The sequence below is a fragment of the Erythrolamprus reginae genome, chromosome 2, assembly GCF_031021105.1.
Source record: "Erythrolamprus reginae isolate rEryReg1 chromosome 2, rEryReg1.hap1, whole genome shotgun sequence".
NCBI classification, from domain to species: domain Eukaryota; kingdom Metazoa; phylum Chordata; class Lepidosauria; order Squamata; family Dipsadidae; genus Erythrolamprus; species Erythrolamprus reginae.
The window spans coordinates 169,061,112-169,080,373 of NC_091951.1; the positions used below are offsets into that span (position 1 = coordinate 169,061,112).

A 19,262-nucleotide genomic window follows, 5' to 3' on the forward strand; every position below is an offset into this window, starting at 1 on the left:
CGGTTGTTTTTTGGGATTCCCCCCCCCCAAAAGCGGGCTTTTGTGACTCATATCTTATTTGCATGTTTCCATTGTATGATCTTGTCTCACATTGCACATTCTTTACTTTGTCTCAACCTCCTTCTCGTTCAGAAGCAATGGATTAATAGATTCGTTTTCTTGGGCAGGCTTAGATCATTTCAAAATATATTTGTGGGTTATATATGTACTGTCTGGTGGGGAGAGGACTTTTTAAATGCCGGAATACATATTTTATATTCTAAATTTGCCAGATAGGTAGATTATAGAGTAACTGGAGGATGAATGTGTTACAGTACAGTTTCCGTAGTTGAGAAATCCAGCAAGAATTGACTTGACTAAAAAGTTGGCATCTTAGTCATAATGGTATAGCAGAAGTTTTTATAAACATATCCTTATTTATCTAGATTTCTTTGTCAAATCAGTACTATAAGTTTAAAACTTTAAACTTACATAGTTAAGTGCAATATTAATAGGAGACCTGAGTCTGAAGTCTGTCTATTGTATAAAATTGGCATTTCCTGAGAGAAAGTGAATGAACATAAAAATATCCCTTTCAAAATGTCTGTGGCAGTGTTTACTACAATCATTTCTTGAACTATACTGTAGAATCTAAAGGAAATAAATTAAGTGCATTGAGCAGAATGGGTGAGTCAGTACTTTTTTCCCTAGAAGTTAAACCCTAATAATAGTAGTGTGTGAGTGTGTGCACATGCACATACATGTATGTTAACAATAATTTTTATATAAAATACATAGTATATAAAAATTATTATAACCAATAATAGCTGCTTTTAAATCCAGAAAGATGATTAATTTTCCCCCATGCCGAATCTATTGTGAGACAATCAGATAATTTATAGATTTAAAATAGTTAAGATTCAATAAGGCCATTGCTTTCCTTTTGTTGAACTATGCTCATCATTGATGAAAGGGATGAAAGCAGATCATTCAGACTGCCTTCTGGACATATTTTTATGCTGCCTTGTCTCTTCCCTTAAAGTCCTGGGTAAAGATAACATCTAAGAGTGAATCTCGTTGATTTTTAAAACCTAGGAGAAGGGTCTTGATTATGGAGGGCCCAGGTATTAATAGAAACAAAGCAAGCAGTTTAAGCAGGATTGCCTTCCTCACAGTGTGACTTTCCTACACAGTGGTTCTGGGAAGGAGGGGATCCTGCAGGAAGACAGGAAGGAGTTTAGAGGGAAAGTGCTGTCGATTGGATTTACTCATGGTAATTTAGCTCCCAGCCGTAATATGCTATATGTTTCTTTGGCATACTTATATCAAAGCTGTTTGTTTAGATTTAGAAAGCAATCATTAGCGCTGCAGTGGAATATCTTCACAGATGAAAAAGAATGGTTGGGGTAATTTTTGGAGCGGTTTGTTTAAAAAAGTTGTTCTTAATTTAGGGCAGAAGCCATCACAAATACGTTTGCGGGCATATTGCAGGAAGGTTTTCTGTTTTCTCAGCAGTGGAGATCAGGTTGATAGGCCCACAGAGTACTATGTAGCAGCCTGATGCTTAAATAGCAGGATGACATCCTGTACTGTAGTATGCAAAAAGAGATTATGCAGTAGGAGTGGTGTTAAAGGTATTCCAGCCAATTTTGAGATTAAAGCTATCACATATAGTAAGAGACAGATATACCAGGTTTCCCCGAAAATAAGACCCTGTCTTATATTTTTCTGAACCGTGAAATAAGCGCTTGGCTTTATTGCCATGCACTCAAAAGTCCGATTGGCTTATTTTCCGGGGATGTCTTATTTTGGGGGAAACAGAGTAAGTAGTTCTGGGCCGCTCCGAGTCCACGGAGAGGGGTGGCATACAAATCTAATAAATAATAATAATAATAATAATTATTATTATTATTGTTGTTGTTATTATTATTTACAAGTGGACACTTAGCGACCAAAGTTATGACAGACAAAAATAAGATACTTCTGACACGACTTCAAAGTTATTATAGTGGTGGAGTGGGGGGAGGCTGTCCCACAGTCATGTCATATTTTGGGTGCTTAGCTATGAGCCTGCAATTATGACCATTCCAGCTTCTTATGGTCCTGTGATTACAATTTATAATGTTGGGGGTTTTTTTGCTAGAATTTACTTTGGGTTTCTGACCAAAAAACACCTTAATGATTGTGGTGTTTGTTTTATGACTAGTGCAAAAAACATTGTAAAATTGGGCACATTCACATGGTTCTGGACTCAATTACAATATCACCCAATAAGTTGAGGACTACTTGCATAGAGTACACAAATGAAACTTTTATGAGGGAACTTGTGTTCCTTTCTTCCATACCTCAGAGGTTTGAGGCAAACAATACATCTAAACCAACCAATATGGTAGGTAGTACTAGCATCATACTTGAGTCACTGAAAGAAGAAAAGAAGGGAGTAAGGAAGGGGCAATAAACAAAGGAAAGAGTTTAGAGCTCTAATTTAGAGTTAGAGTTAGTACAGAGTTATGCATGACATAAAACCATTTCACCTCTGTTCCAAGCCAGAGGTTATTATAAACAATAGCCTTTTCCCTTGTTTTGTTATACAGTAGTACCTCGTGATACGAACCCTCGCCCTACGAACTTTCCGAGATACGAACCCGGGGTTCAGAATTTTTTTGCCTCTTTTTACGAACTTTTTCCGCCTTACGAACCCACCGCCCGAACTCCGAACCCAGAGGTTCGGCAAAAGTTCGGGTTCCGGTGGCTGCCGAGAAGCCCCGCCCCCCGGCTGTTTCAAAAGGCGACAGCCGGGTGGCAGAGCTTCTCAGCGGCCACCTGAACCCGAACTTTTGCCGAACTTTCAGGTTCGGCATTCGGGAGAATGCTGAGAAGGGCCCGGCTGTTTCAAAAGGTGACAGCCGGGTGGTGGCGTTTTTGCGTTTTGTTTTGTTTTCTTGCACGCATTAATTGATTTTACATTGTTTCCTATGGGAAACATTGTTTCTTCTTACAAACTTTTCGCCTTATGAACCTCCTCCGGGAACCAATTAAGTTCGTAAGACGAGATATTACTGTATTTTGAACTTGAATAATATCAAGTGGAGCTTTGTAAGTACACAAGGATGAGGTTGCCTACTTGTGTGGGGTTTTTTTTACCTGACAAAGTTTTTTAAAAATAGGTATTTTTGAATAAATGGCCTGCCTGCCTAATTTTTGTCTTTAATTTGAGAGAAATTTCAGGTAGTTTTGAAGAAAACATACATTTACATGTCCCATTTTCCTTCATGTTCATGTTATACCAATATGTGTCTTACATATGGCTGGTATGCATGCTGCTTTTTTTAAAGTGTACCTGTAACTTCTAGTTGTATGTGTACTTTGCTTTTTTTTTACATTGAGACCTATGTTTTCAAAATTTAAGAATGACTAATGTGCTTCATGTTTTTTTTAGCAAGTTTTGAAAATATAGATCTTTTTTTTGGCTGTGTCTTTCTGCATTCATAGTTGAGACATTCACTTTTTTCAGATTTCAGTATTTTTTGTTGTCGTTGTCGTTGTTGTTGTTTTGCAAAAATATGTATTAAAGTAGGGCCCGGCAAGTTTTCATTTTATGTTAGACTGGGAAGAATAGATTAATGTGGTTAGGGAAATTTAGTTCAGAAAAAGACAGAGTCAGGCTAGCCAAGTGCCTTGCCATTTGAAATGACAATTACATTGTCATTTTCGTTGTAAATACTTTTAGGTTCTATATTGGCTGTGATCTTTGTACTAACTGGTATCATGGAGAATGTGTTGGCATCACAGAAAAGGAGGCTAAGAAAATGGATGTGTACATCTGTAATGAGTGTAAACGGGCACAAGAGGGCAGCAGTGAGGAATTGTACTGTATCTGCAGAACACCTTATGATGAGTCACAGTGAGTTCTGACAAGAACCTCTTATTTAATATTTAGGTACCAAACTGCTCTGAGTTTGGTAATGTGTTTCTTGAACAAAAAAGAAATATTGCTCAACCTCTGTTGTATCTAGTGACATGATTTTAAACATCTCTAAAATGAAAGTAAATTGTATTATGTGACACTCAGGGGAAAGGGAGATTTTTAGTATTGTCAGTAAAATTTATACTCTTCAAAGCAGACATTGATTTATTGAACAAGTTTCATAAAATGTCTTCCTTGCCTGCCAGGAATTTGTAATTTATTTAAATTCATATTAAATTTAGTTTAGGTTGAAGTTATGATTATAATTTGAAAATCAGTATATAAGTGCTATTAGTGCCCCATGCTGTAGGACTCTGAATGTCAATTTTCTGTAGATAGTCTACCAATGAATGTACTAATAGTTGATCCAAAAGAAATGAGAATCTCTCATAATCTTGTTTGTAAATCCCAGTTTATGACCTTTGTTCCTTTCAGCGCTAAGAAGTTTCAGTTGTTTGAGATACTAAGCATGGTTGATAAAGCTGTGCTTCCAATTGGGTTTCAAAAATTTTAAGTGTGAACGTGAGGCAAGAATCCTCATCTTTTTAGATGTGTTAACCAAGGAAAAGTTATAATGTGGAATTAAAGGTGTTAACCATTTTCTTTGGGATCTTGCAGATTTTACATTGGCTGTGACCGATGTCAGAATTGGTATCATGGGCGCTGCGTTGGTATTTTACAAAGTGAGGCAGATCTCATTGATGAGTATGTCTGTCCACAGTGTCAGTCAACTGAAGATGCTATGACAGTTCTCAGTCCTTTGACTGACAAAGATTATGAAGGACTAAAGAGAGTGCTACGTTCATTACAGGTAAGGCTGAAATGTTAGAGAACATTGTTTAAGTAATGCACCAACAGACTCTAAACCATGAACGGGCAATTATGGCCTCTTTATGATCTATGGATTTCAATTCCCAGAATTCCTGAGCAAGCCATTCTGGCTCAGGAATTCTGGGAGTTGAAGTTCACGGGTCATAAAGTGTCCATAGTTGCCCACCGCTGCTCTAAGCCCTCAGTTTCACAGGAATGGGTGTCCATTAGATTTAAAGTCCACTAAATGCAAATAGAATTTTGTCCGTTGCATCTGAGGTCTATTAAATTGCAGTCAGGTAAATCAATAATAATAATAATAATTTATTAGATTTGTATGCCGCCCCTCTCCGAAGACTCGAATCAAGGGATTCACTGCATTACAAAAAACATTACCATACATCTTTGGGAAGGTGGAGCTGACTTAGTTCAGCAAGTGATATGAAAACTGCTGAGCTAAGACCTTTGTGAATTGAACCTCACTTGAAATCTGCAGCTGTCTTTTCAGTTTGCATGAAGCAGTAGGGCAGATTTCCACAAAGGATTCCCTCCCTGCTTTGCCCAGTGTATTGCAGCAATAGAGTTTAGGTAAAAGCAGGCTTCTCATATTAATGGATGATGTATCTTTTTCCTAACAGGCTCACAAGATGGCTTGGCCATTTTTAGAACCAGTCGATCCTAATGATGCTCCAGATTATTATGGTGTTATCAAAGAACCTATGGGTGAGTGAATTCCAGAGCATCCTGTATGTGTGTGATTTTCATATGCTTTATCTCTTCCATAGGTTAGTTGGCCATGGTATGTTTAACCTACAGTGGATTAAATCCAAAACAAGATTCAGCTGAATGCTTAGATGTTCACTAGAATTTAGAAATAAATATGCATTGGATTGAAGTTATAATAATTTAGTTATGATTAGAGCAGGATATTATTTGCACATTTTTTTATTCCTGTGGTCCTTTCTGGTTACAAGCTGCCACATCACATTATAATATGCATAAAAACAAATTAAATTGTGATTGATATATACAATCATGATACTTAGAAAATAAGAATCAGAAAACGTAATAAACAAGCCTGCAAAAATACTCTTTGGCTTTTGAGCAATACGCAAGTCTGGAGCATTTGATAAAATTGTCCTCCATAAGTAACTGATTCTTGTGATATTGATGAATGAGAATGCCCAGAACATGTTCACGGGGATAAGGACCTTGCAGTGGAAGGTACAGTCAGGTTTGTTGTTACTAAAGAGACACTTCTTCACCTGTGCTTGGGTTTTCTGAATACATTTGCTGTTGGTTAATTTCAGTGAGATTCATTTAACATATACTGTGTGTGACTTTTATATAGTGGGACTATATTCCTTTATTCTGCTGTCCTGCTTTTTGTGCTTTTCACTGTAACCCCATTACTTATCTTTTTCTTTAATATTCTTTTTTTTTTGTTCCTATTAGTCTAATCAGTTTCCTCCTCTTTTCTCTCCCAGCTTTTTTTTCTTTTCCTTCTTCCTGACTTAAAGGTTAATAAGCCTTGTTCTCAGCCCTCCCACTTTTGCCTATTTTACTGTTTGATTGTGAATCTATTTACAATAGTAGTCTCTTTTTTTAAAGTTGTAGATACCATTTGAAATTATATATCATGAGATATTTCTTTTAATAAGATAGTTCCCAATCCTTCACTGATAGAAAGTACCAGAAGCAATTATCTTATTCAATGGAATAGGATACTTTTTTTAGGATGGGTGAGGGGCTGAATGAACAATTAAACAATAAGTTTGCAAATTGAAGGCCTGACAGTTTTTTGGAATCTAGATTGCTGTTGAAGATGTAGAATTCTTGCTTCCACTGTCTAGAAATGCATCTTCCTGGTTCTCGGTTAAGCAAAAGATGAAAATTCCTGTTTTTGCCTCTATTTTAAGTTGTGGTGAGAAGAGTATTGCTTCTCAGCTGCAGCCAAAATAATTTTTTGTATTTCTCCATTATTTCCCGTAAACAGCTTCAATTCTGGGTATCAAGAGTCTAAAAAAAATAGAATTTAGAAAACTGAGTTATTTAGTTATACAGTATTCAAAGTGAAAGCTGAAATAATTAAATGTCAATCAGGGTCAGCCGGTGAGAAAGTTCCGGTATATGAAGACTGAATTTAAATGCTCAAGTGCACAATAAATCTTTGCAATGAGGGAATCTCATAGGGATAATCCAGGGAGATCTTTTATTGTCCATTTCCCCTCCTCCTACAAATAAAGTAAATGTAAACAAAATTTGTGGCCTACTTTTTTTTTCTTGGTTTACGGTATTTTAATCCATGCCCTCTATTCCTATGTAAGCCATTATGAGGGTTTTGTAACTAGATTACCAAGTCTGCTTGTCCTTATTTATAGCAGTGCTATAACATCTGGAGTTTAAATACATAAGGGATATGTTAGTGCTACTCTTGCCTTACATTTTTAGATACTGTTCTATTTTCCCACTCTTTAATGAGAAGTGCACAAAATGTTTCAGAATCGAAGAACAGTAACTCAAACACTTCCTGTACAAGCCCGCTTATTACTCTGACCGGTAGTTACCAACTGGGGTCCTTGATCACACTGTGTTCTTTGTGCTGCAACTAATTGAAAGGTTCAGACAAGGTTCTGAATTGAAATAATGAGCGCTCAAGAGAAATTAAGCATGTTTATATGCACTAATTACTTGGGGTAATTAAACAACAAGGAAAGCCCAAATCAGAGAATTCAGAGTATAAAAGCCAACCAGTCTCAAGTGTGGAGATGCATCTGTATAAGTTTCAAGAGTGCCGTCTTCAAACACTATTTTCAAAAGTGCATCTTTGTAACAAGAGATAATGCCCAGTAACCTGTCTTGCCTTTGATCTGGTAATCTTTGATAAGGAGCATTTCTTGCTGCCTGCTCAATGATTTCACATGATGCTCTAAATACATATTTTGTATACATGACTGGCATTCTAATCAAACATCAGTTCTTTTCTGACATATTCCTGCAGTTTGGGGCTGTTATGCTGCAAGTTTTTTAGCTTTGTTTTTGAATAACCTATATTTGTTTTGAAGATCTTTCCACCATGGAGGAAAGAATACTGAAGCGTTACTACAAAAAGGTGACGGAATTTGTGGCCGACATGACCAAAATATTTGATAATTGTCGTTACTACAATCCAAGTGACTCTCCTTTTTATCAGTGTGCAGAGGTTCTTGAGTCATTCTTTGTACAGAAACTAAAAGGATTCAAAGCAAGCAGGTAAGTAGCTTTTTCCATGTAATGTGGTTTTATATCAGTATGAAATACACTTTACTACTAGAATGTACCTTTCTATTTGTTTTTGGGGTTTTCTGCAGTATGTCTGATTCTCTTTGTATAATGAGTGAGGCAAATGACTAATTAATCAAATTAAAATACAATTTTGTAAAATAATCAAGGTCTTTTTGTTTAAATAACAAACTGGGTAAATATAATAAAGAAAATAAAGGATATGGAATGAAACTGCATTTTGAAATAGTCAGCATCTAAATCTGTTTAATGCCTTGGTCTGTCCCCAAAGATTTCAGATCTGAGGAATGCAGCCCTAAGCTTGTTAATTCAATAATACTCATGGCCCAGTAAAAGAATTGCAGCATTGCAAATAGTAGTGAGGCAGAAGCACATATGAAGATTGGTATAGTTTTTTTTTATCCATTCATGTTGGTGATATACCTAAGCATCTGTTTAAATATTATCATAAGTGGAGTTCAGATGTTTCGTTTGAACTTAATCCTGTCCTTTGGTTCTTCTGAGTGATCAAGTTGTAGACCAGAGTGGGCAATTAATTTTCCCAAGGGGCCATATGAGAAACTCACACTGTTGTGGAGGGCTGAATCAACAGGGCTGTAAAGGTGCATAAGCTGCCACGTACATATGGAAATTTGGGGGGTGGGGGTTTTTGACAGCAGTCACCTTTAAAACAAAAGCAGTGAGATTGTATTGCATGCCCGGCATACACTTATTTATATTTGATTTCTAATTTCTGATTAATTTCACACGGGCCAGGCATGGATGGCCAAAGTATCAGATGTGGCCGACAGGCTGTAAAATGCCCATGGCTGTTTAATACACATTCCTAGCGAAGGAAGATCAGTTTCAGTGACTTTTATGCGTCTTTTCCTCCCTTACAGTGGTTTTATGGGATTGGAGGCAGAGTTGTTTTGTTTAAAGATTGGGAACATCTGCTAGCAAAGCAACACACATATACAAGTGTTGCTGTAACATCTGACCATGCCTCTTAACGTTTCCTCTATGGAAATAAATGATTCCAATGAGAACCAGAGTAGGAATCATATGAAGAAAAGATTGCAGCTGAACTGACAGTAGATTATAATTTATTCCTTTCTCATCTTTGCTTTCTTATCAACATTAGATTGTTTGGCTGCTTGACTTCCACTACATGATGACTTCTGCATTCTTCATTTACAGATAACTGATAACTTGAGATGAACCTCTAGCGAGACTCAGAAGGGAATGACTATAACCTGTCATACCTTACTTTTTCTGTTTAAAAAAATTAGACTGTATTAATGCAGAAGCAATTACTTACTAACAGCGATGGTAGAAGGTGGTCAGTCATTTGAAAGTCCAATAATAGTAATAAAGCCAAGATGTTACCAATTATATCCTTAAAGCAAACTTTTCTGAAAGAGAATGATTGATTACCATTAATGTTCTTTCACCAACAATAAGAATTCTCTTCTTCCCCAAACAAAATTACTTGCGTGCCTGCTCTTTATCAGTGCATCCCTCAGAGCATTACGGGATGTTTTCAGATGTAATTTCTTCCTCTTTGAAGGTGGGGAAAGCTTTGCTTTGTAACTGTTGTTGGTTTGTAAAAGTTGAACAAGGGAGCAGCAAATTCGGTGCATTCCCCACTGAATAGTTGGATTTGAATGCCTACTTCCATGAAGATTTTGCTTACTTGTTCCCTTTTGTGCATCCTGCAGGTCTCATAACAACAAACTACAGTCGACAGCTTCTTAAAGTTCTACATGTTATTGTACCACAAACTGCAAGAATCTGGTTGTCTGAATTTTTTTTTTAATTGGAGAGCCAGAGGTTTTTAGTCAGGGTGTCCTGACTAGTCTTGATGTAAACTGTGTTTTTATCAGTCACATCAGATTTATATTCTTGGCTAATTTTGTCCAAAGGATGAAAGAATGAAAATCGGCAGCATCGTTTTCTTGTCAAGATCGAATTCTGCTCTGGTGGCAGAAATGGAAACATTTTGCTGAAGGACAGGAAAGAAAACATGCAAGAGAAAACAAGATAACCGTAAAATGGGGTCAAGTTCTAACTCCATGGAAATGCCACATCTGTTCTTCAGTGAAGAAGCTGGTTTATAAATTCCATACAGAGAACTTTAGACTGTATTTATTTATTATTGCAAAAGGACGCTTTTTTTATTGCTGCCCTCATTTGTCAGCTGATTAATTTCTCTCCTTCCCCCCCCTCCCCTTATAAAACCAGCCCTGGTTGTATGTTACCCATTCTGTATCTTACCATGATTCCTGTAGGTAAAAGTACAAGATGACCTCTAGATGTCTTTTCTTTCTATGAAAGGAGCTGCTATGTACACATGTGCACAAACCAACTGGGAATCAACATTAAGTTTTATCGTTCACGGTAGAGGAAACCAATTAAGCTTGCATTAAAGTTGGGCGAAGTGGTCATGGACTACAGACTTTGTTGCCTTGAATATAAACAGTAGAATATCATTTATTCTGCAACGGACTGATCTGAGTAAAATCTATTTGACGGTATCTTGTTTGTAAACATTTGTCAGATTCTAACTTTTTTTTTCTTTTTGTATTAAAAAAAATTCAAAACATGGATGTATATGAAACAAATAAATGGAGATCATTGTTCTCTCCACATATGTAGGTGTCGTTTGAATGTTCACTAACATGTTTGTGAGGTTTGTTCTTATGTGTAAGATCCTCAGAGTACAGAAGGGAAATGTGGGAAAGGGAAAGGAGGGACAAAGTGGCCCCAAAAGTGTGATTCTATTTGTTTTTAATCGACTATAATAAAATTCTTCTTCAGCAGTAGTTGGTTTCTGACTATTACACCTATTTTAACTAGATTTTGCACTAATTCAGAATTTTTGCCCTTCGATGATCTGGAATTTATCTGATTATGGATAAGCTTCCCTTGGGTTTAACCTCACCCTGCTATGCAAAAATCTTTTCTGTTAATTTTATTAAACATTGCTGTCGTTCACACTTTTCTTATAAGTACAGGCTCAGGTGTACAGATAATATAAGGTTAATTTTCTCTAAGAAAGCTTCTGCTTTTGTACATAGATGCTATCATTTAATCCATAAGAATTTGAAAGGAAGTTAATGTTCATTGTGAGACCATCCATTTATGTTTCTTAGACAGTAGGAAGAAGAGTATTTGTGTGTTAGGGTATATTGTCTTAGGACTTTTTTCAAAGAGATGCTACATATTGTATGCATTATGTTTATAAAAGAAGGACTTTTCCAAATTTAATCCTACAAATACTGTCTCTTCATCGTATTTCTTTATTACTCATACTTATGGCTGACCTTGAAAACCCATGATGAGAACTTTCCTACTTATAGGCAATAGATCATTGTTTTTAACAGATTGTGACAAACTGAAAAGTAACTCTTTTTGTACATAATAGGACATTTCATCTTAGACAAATAAAATAATGTTGGACCTCAGATTTGGTGGAGTTCCTAATGAAACATCATTTGTTTAGAATAAAATATGTAGCGCTTGGCATTGCCACACTGTGCAGAAATTCTTTGAAGTTTTTCATATTAATTATGAATGAGGAAAATGCTACTTTCATACACTTTTTACCAAGCCTCATCATTTTTCCTACTGCTTTGTAATATATGAAGACAATTCTTAGCTGTACCAACTATGGTAATTTTTAGTTTTTTGAAAAACTTTTATTTATGAGCCAGTGTAATGTGTGTACATTTTAAATACCACTTCTGTAAAAGGAATAAAGAAATTATACTTTACTCAGTTTTTAAATGAAACAATGTGCAGAATACTTTTTTTCGGATCACTTAATGCCTCATTAAAATCACTCACTGGGTATCAAGTGTCACAAACCAAATGCGCACAATTTTTATTCACAGTTCCTCAGTCAAATGGAAATATTTGGTGTTACAGCTACAAACTTCCAAGTATTCATTTACTGCTTTGTTTTTGTAATGAGACGTAAGTTGGAATTATACTGTCTTCAACAGCTGGAAAATATTTGTACCACTATTGGCAAAATGCTCAATTTGAACTGGATAAGGTAAGAAAGTGCTCTGAATTGCTGTTCTCTGGATGCCCGAACTGGACATATGAATAATCCTTTATTTTAATGTTTGATTAAATTAAAACCATTAAATTGGAAAGCATTTTATCCAGCAAATTATTTAATAGTTTAAACTTTAATAGTTTAAATTTTTTATGTAACTATAATTTTCTCTCAGAAACATACAAACACAAATGAACATATGAGTGTTTTATTAATGATTTGCTACTCATTTTAATAGAAAATAATATTCTCTGAGTTTCTAGAATCCTTTTATATTGTGAACAAACCACATGGTAGCATATGCAATCTATCTGTTCTCATTTTCCTCCAATTTAAATCGGGGATGGATTCTTTCACACTGACTAAAATAGGAACCCTGGCTTAACCTTTTAAAGTATCGTTGATCTACAAACCTTATTTTGGAAATAACCAACCACCCCGGCATAACAGATAATAAGCTAAATAATTCCTGGTTTACATATTTAGGTGGCTACATTAGCAGAAGCAGCCAAGGCAAGAAACAAACTCTTTGGAATTGAAGGTTTTTACAAATTACTGTACTATTGGAAAAGGTGGATGAAATAAACCATCTTTGAGAATATTAGTAACCTACCGTGTTTCCCCAAAAATCAGACACTTATATTCTTTGAACCCTGAAATAAGTGCTTGGCTTTATTGTCATGCACTCAAAAGCCCGGCTGAGCTTATTATCAGGGGAGGTCTTATTTTGGGAGAAACGGCAGGTTAGTGGCCCCAAATCTTTGGGCACCAGGGACCGGTTCCATGGAGAATGGTTTTTCTGTGGACCAGTGGGGGCAGGGTTTTGCATGCTACCTGCATCCCGCCAATGGGAATCCACTTGCTTGTGCGGACCTGTTGCTGGCATGGACCCCCTGACCTAGGTGAACAGAGTTGACCTCCACTACACTTGATGGAATGTGGCTTTTGATAGCATTGAGTCACTCAGTATCCACATGAAATGGCTCTAGGGTAGAGATCAGAAGCATTTTTATGTAATATAATAGAAATTTTATTGGACAAATGTGATTGGACACACAGGGAATTTGTCTTTGTGCATATGCTTTCAGTGTACATAAAAGATACATTCGTCAAGAATCATAAGGTACAGTATAATCCGTGTACAAATAAGTAATCAAATCATGTTAGGAACCAGTCAATATAAATTGAAAGGATACAAGCAATAAAGTTACAGTCATTTGTGGGAGGAGATGGGTGATGGGAAAGATGAGAAGATTAATAGTAGTGCAGACTTAGGAAATAGTTTGACAATGTTGAGGGAATTATTTGTTTAGCAGAGTGATGGCGTTTGGGAAAAACTTATTGTGTCTAGTTGTTCTAGTGTGCAGTGCTCTAGAGCAGTGGTTCTCAACCTGGGGGTCGGGACCACTTTGGGGGTCGAATGACCATTTCACAGGGGTCGCCAGAGACCCTGGGAAAAGAAAAATTTCCCCCGGCATTAAGAACTAAAGCTTCTATTCTGGCATCTTGGAACATATTTTTACAATAGAAACATAGAAGTCTGACTGCAGAAAAAGACCTCATGGTCCATCTAGTCTGCCCTTATACTATTTTCTGTATTTTATCTTAGGATGGATATATGTTTATCCCAGGCATGTTTAAATTCAGTTACTGTGGATTTATCTACCACGTCTGCTGGAAGTTTGTTCCAAGGATCTACTACTCTTTCAGTAAAATAATATTTTCTCATGTTGCTTTTGATCTTTCCCCCAACTAACTTCAGAATCTGACCAATCAGGCGTTTACAGTGGGGGCATCTCTCTGACCTTCCTGCCAATGAGCTAAAAGCTCTGTTGGGAGAATTGGTGCTAGACTTATGGTTGGGGGTCACCACAACACGAGGGACTGTATTAAGGGGTCGCGGCGTTAGAAAGGTTGAGAACCACTGCTCTGTGTTATTTTGAGAGTAGGATAGTATATACGGTATACTGTATATTCGACATGTTTTTTCTGTCGAATCACCCTGATATATCCAAACATGGGAGGAACTTAATGCTTCCTTTTGCCTCTCGGCCCAATCTAGGGCCATTTTCAGTTAATTTTTTCATAGCTGACAAAACTATTCTGTATGTGTCACATGTTTTTGCTGAATTTGAAAATTAAGGGAGACTAGAATAGAGACGAGATAGAAAAAACATATAACATTTCCCTGGTACAAAGCTGAAAGGATTAGATACTGTAGCCTAGAGGCTAATTCTCTGTCTTACAAGGCAGAGGCTGTAGGATCAAATCCCAGTAAGGCTAGTTGAGAGGAATCAAATCCCAGTATGGCTAGTTGAGAGGAAACAACCTCAAAATAGATCTATACTAGTCTCCATTTTCAATTCAGCAAAAATATGTTACATACTCACATAATATACATTATTAGCAAAAATATGTATGTATGTACAGTATGTATAGGGAGATTATCACTCAGCAGTTGCCTTGAGGCAGATTCATTGCTGCTTTTTATAAGTTTTAACACAACAGTCCCCAACCTTTATGGCTTGGCGGTCTAGCCAAGGGGGAGGGGAACCAGCCTGCCGCTTGCATAAGTCAAGGTCTGTGCATGCACCTCAGCCCGCTATTCATGCAAGTTGAGCTGCGCGCACAGCTACTCATGCAGACTGGTTCCAAACAGGCCATGGCCCAGTAAGTGGTTGTGGCCCAGGGGTTGGGGATCCCTACATTTTAATGACCACCCAATCATTTGCTGGTGAAAAAATATTATGCAAAGTTGCACCCAAAGTAAACTAGTTTTAGCTACGTTTTTAAAACTGAACTGAAAATACTCAGAAAAGATCTGACCCATGTTAATATACAAATGTGTACACTCCAATACAGCATTTGTGAATACACAATGCCATGAAACATGGAATTAGATCCCCAAAGGAAATAATAGCTCTTGTTATATACGAAGCTGTCATTTCCTTTTAAAAACAGACTCAAAAGTTTAGAGAAAACAAAGAAATGTAGCTCGTTTACACCACAATGTAAAAGACTTGAGGCAACTTTTAAAGTTTCTGATGTTTTAAAAGTATACAAAACAGTACCATATTATATTAAGGAATCCATTGCTTGTAACTTGAGACAAAGGACAGCATTTCCCTAGAAGAAATAATAATTTCTCTAAAAGAAATCCATGCTAAGCCTTAACTTTTCTTCTCCTTAACTGACAAAGTCTCAATCTATGATTCTGGAACAGTGAGAAATTCACAAACCTCTTACAGCCCAGGATTAAACAGATTTTTTTTCAAACATGAATTTTGTCAAATTCTTTGAGAGGATTATGTGGAGAGACTGAGGAAACTGATGTAAGGAAGCCAGCCTCAAGCGTGTACACAACCTGCAGTAGGAGAATAATATTGCTAAATTGCATAGAGTTCTCACTTTGTAAAACTGGAGTTGATATATGTTTAGGTTGCAGCAAAGCTTAAATCAATTTTCTTTTCAGTTCTGAGAGATTAGATACTTTTACAAGTGGTTGCCTGTATTTGTATAGGTGATTTAGGTATGCAACAGGAAATTGCTCCAATTGAATTAGATCATTATTGTGAAGTGCTTTTAAAACATTCTTAAACCCCACAGTACATAAATGTTACTAATTGTATTAGACCCTGTGGGCTGAGAGCCTTAATTTCTATGGATTCTTTCTTTTTTGCTGGAAATTCAGCATTAGATGGATGGCATGGCATAGACTTTGGGAAATAGAAAATTAGACTCTGGACCTTTGTTATCTATGGCAGTGATTTTCAAACTTTTTTGAGCTGCGGCACATTTTTTTACATATACAAAATTATGGGGCACATTGAGCGGGGGGGGAGTGGGGGGGCTACAAAAAGTTTGGACAAAAAATTATCTCTCTTCCGCCCTTTTGCTCTATTTCTCTCCCTCTTTCTCTCTCTTCCTTCCTTCCCCTCTCTGTCCATCCCTCTTTCTTTCTTTCTTCCTTCCTTCCTCTCTTTTTTGCTCTTTCTATCTCTCCCTCCTTTCCTGCCTCCCTTTCTCTCTCTTGCTTTCTTTCTCTCTCTCTCTTGCTTGCTTTCTCTCTTTCTCTCTTTCTTTCTTTCTCTCTCTCTCTTTCTCAGCTTCGCGGCACACCTGACCATGTCTCGCGGCACACTAGTGTGCCACGGCACACTGGTTGAAAAACACTGATCTATGGAACATAATTATGAATCCATGGGAAAGCTTTATATACCGTGCTTTGTCATATTAAACAGAGGCAATTTTAATTCTGCACAATAGCAAGGTGACATGAAAGTGAAATCTGTGAATCAAAATATCCATGTGATTAATGTCCAATAGTTTTTTAAAACTTCATACATTGGTTGTTAGCATAATTTAATACAGGTACCATATTGTTACAACTACGCTATTTTCCAAACTGGTGATGTACATTTTCAGTTTCAAAGAAACCCTTGTAATGGAAGACTCTTAGCATCACACAGACACATACCTACTGTAGGTGTATCTGTTAAATACAGAAAGCAAAATAAGGAAATAATTTGGATACTAAAAGCTACTTCCCCGATTCCTCCCACTTCCAGGCTGCTGCCAGGAAATCTTATTTTGTGATAATAAAGAGCTTTCATTAAAGACACCTTGGGAAAGTTTCAGGGCTGACATAACATCACATGGACTTAATATTTCCCGCTTCTGTTAAAAATATATCAACCCATCCTGATATCTGAAGTGAAGAGGCATGAAGGTTTTGCTTGTACTGTTTTAAGAAAACTCCTAAATGATTCCAGTCACAGCTGGCTGGGTAAAAAAAGTGACAGAGAATGCTAATGACTGTACTTTTAGATTATTAAACCCAAGTACTTTCATGCTAAATTATTCCAGTCCAAAATTCACTTGCTCATTGTCATTGGTGTCTGCATTTTTCCAACCCATTCCCATGTCCTCCTCCTTAATTTTACAATTCCAATACAATATTGTAATTAGTTCTAGAAGTATTAACACGTTTTATTACATCATTGACATATTCCTGTCATATAATATTTATATTTGAATCACATATAAATATCTCTCAAAATGTTTGAATGCTTTATTTCTATATTAGCAATAGCATTTATGAACTCATTAATAAAACTGACTGACCATTTGATAACACTTTACATATTTAGCTTATATAACTTTTTGCTTTTCTTTTTTTTACAGCTGTGAAAGCTACAAATTAAACTTTAGAAATGAATGCAGAACTACAGATAATAGTACTACTTAACTTAGTGGCCATTTGAAGTGATGATGCACCCATGAACAGAGGAACCTGCAACCTGGTTTCAAAGTTGCAACATCAGCTCTCCCCTCACAATGACATATCTGTGTTTTGTGTGCTCAGCAACCAGCCTACATTTATGGCTGTGGTCATGTGACCATGATTTATGGCAGTTTGGCCAGAAATCGTCATTTACTTCTGGTTTCCAGCAAAATAAGTCCCAAAGTAGACAATTGGTTTGCTTAAGAACCATTAGGCACTTGCTTAATAACGGTTCCAAAAAAAAAGGTAAAAATGAGTCACCTGATGACTCATGACTGTCATGAGATACAACTATAGTTCCTAAGGTCAATTATGGTCCAACGATGAGGACCACCTGCATTGATGTTGTGGAATAGAATTATTAGCTAGGAGCTAGTAATCATGATGACCAAGCAGATCAGTTAGTAGAGATTAATTACAGGGAGTAAATATCATGCCTTGATTGGTGACAAATTAAGAGGCTGCAGCAGGCTCCAGTTCCTTCCTCTAACAGCAAAAGCAAGCAATTTTTCAGACCAAAAGTGTTTTCGGCCTGTAGCAAAACCAGAGAACTTTTTAAAAAATCCACCTGTTACTCTAAAACTGCTTTCAGGACCAGAGAAAGTGATGGCTGAGTTACATTCTCATCCACACTTGGACCGAGCTGCCCCTTGAACCTTTTGATCCCGCCTTCTGTTGAACCTCTTCATGTAGCTGTTGCCTCTGCAAAGTAGCCCATCTCCCGGCCTCAGACGCCCTCTTACACGCTCTTGCAGAACCGTAGGCAGTTGCCGTCTTCGGTGATAAAGGTGACCCATCACAATGTACCTGCCACCTGCAAAATAAGAAGAGCTACATCTCAGAAACGTCTATGGAACATGATTATCTCCAAGGAGAATAAGGTCACCCATTTCCGGTTTAAGGCTCTTGCAAAAGTAATCTCCTCCAATATCTCTCTCTGCAACATTTCCCCCCTTCAATTCTTACGGTAGGAACTAAGGTAAACAGCAACTTTTCATTCTGAACTTCTCGGGGCCATGTTATAAAACCAGGCTGCATAATCTGCATAATCACTGAGGACAATGGGGCATTTCCATAAGGGACTTCATCTCCATATTAGGCTTGTCATGTTCCATTAATTACACGGCTTTGTTGGTATACTCCGAATGCAACAGATTTCATTGGATGAAGGAGAGTTGGCTATCTTGATTGTAGCCTCTTTTGGGGGGGCAGTTTATGGAAATTTGTTGTACTTCCTTGCCACTGAGTCTAGTTTGGTTTGGGTACATCTTTGAGAGTCCCTTTCCCTTACTTGCTACCAATTAAAGTTGTTAAGGTTTGCAGTAAAACAAAGAGAAGAGCAGTTTATTTGTTGTTCTTTGACCCAAATTCATGTTTTTCCCCTTCAACCTCCATCCTCTTTTCCTTTTGCATTGTCTCTTAAAGTCTAAGCCTGCAAGAAAAGAAGCCTTTCTTCCTGATGGCCTTGAGCTAAGCTGTGTCAGATTTGGGAAGGTTGTTTGGTTGGGGAGTTTGGGAAATTGAAGTCCATTTATCCTTAAGTTGTGAAGGTTGACAAACACTGATGTAGAGGACAAGTGCTTAATTTCCCTCCCAATTAAATGTGATTTGAGGGGGGTGAGAATTACAGAAAAGGCCTTCCCAATTGTGATACTTACTATGTGAAATTCTATACATTGCCCTTGGTGATATGCTTGGCCTCTTGTACTTGATCTTTACAGAGCTTCTAAGGAGACATTGAGAGTTGAGTGGTATACAAGATAGAGAGGGAAAGATGGACAGAGAAATGATTAAATGGATGAGAGGAAACGATAGATAGATATAGATGATAGAGACACATGATGATAGAGAGAGATAATGATAGAGACAGTTAAGTGATAGATGATAGTAGATAA

The 19,262-nt window shown here is 37.0% G+C and overlaps 2 protein-coding genes across 13 annotated transcripts in view; one reads left to right on the forward strand and one right to left on the reverse strand.

Annotated features, from left to right (window-relative positions):
• Positions 1 to 11,484, forward strand: part of BPTF (bromodomain PHD finger transcription factor) — a 108,412-nt gene extending 96,928 nt beyond the window's left edge. For 5 of the 8 annotated variants that reach the window (XM_070740339.1, XM_070740341.1, XM_070740340.1 and 2 more), the window contains 5 exons: positions 3,710 to 3,883; positions 4,565 to 4,757; positions 5,395 to 5,479; positions 7,822 to 8,008; positions 9,739 to 11,484. In XM_070740339.1, the coding sequence (XP_070596440.1) occupies positions 3,710 to 3,883; positions 4,565 to 4,757; positions 5,395 to 5,479; positions 7,822 to 8,008; positions 9,739 to 9,775 (676 nt within the window). In that variant the 3' untranslated portion in view covers positions 9,776 to 11,484. The remainder of the gene's footprint in view (positions 1 to 3,709; positions 3,884 to 4,564; positions 4,758 to 5,394; positions 5,480 to 7,821; positions 8,009 to 9,738) is intronic. The other 3 variants (XM_070740342.1, XM_070740345.1, XM_070740346.1) reach the window with 1 other exon arrangement.
• Positions 6,175 to 19,262, reverse strand: part of C2H17orf58 (chromosome 2 C17orf58 homolog) — a 38,364-nt gene continuing 25,276 nt past the window's right edge. For 3 of the 5 annotated variants that reach the window (XM_070740351.1, XM_070740347.1, XM_070740350.1), the window contains exon 6: positions 13,090 to 18,181. In XM_070740351.1, the coding sequence (XP_070596452.1) occupies positions 17,991 to 18,181 (191 nt within the window). In that variant the 3' untranslated portion in view covers positions 13,090 to 17,990. Of the gene's footprint in view, positions 6,776 to 13,089; positions 18,182 to 19,262 lie in introns of those variants that run through there. The other 2 variants (XM_070740348.1, XM_070740349.1) reach the window with 2 other exon arrangements.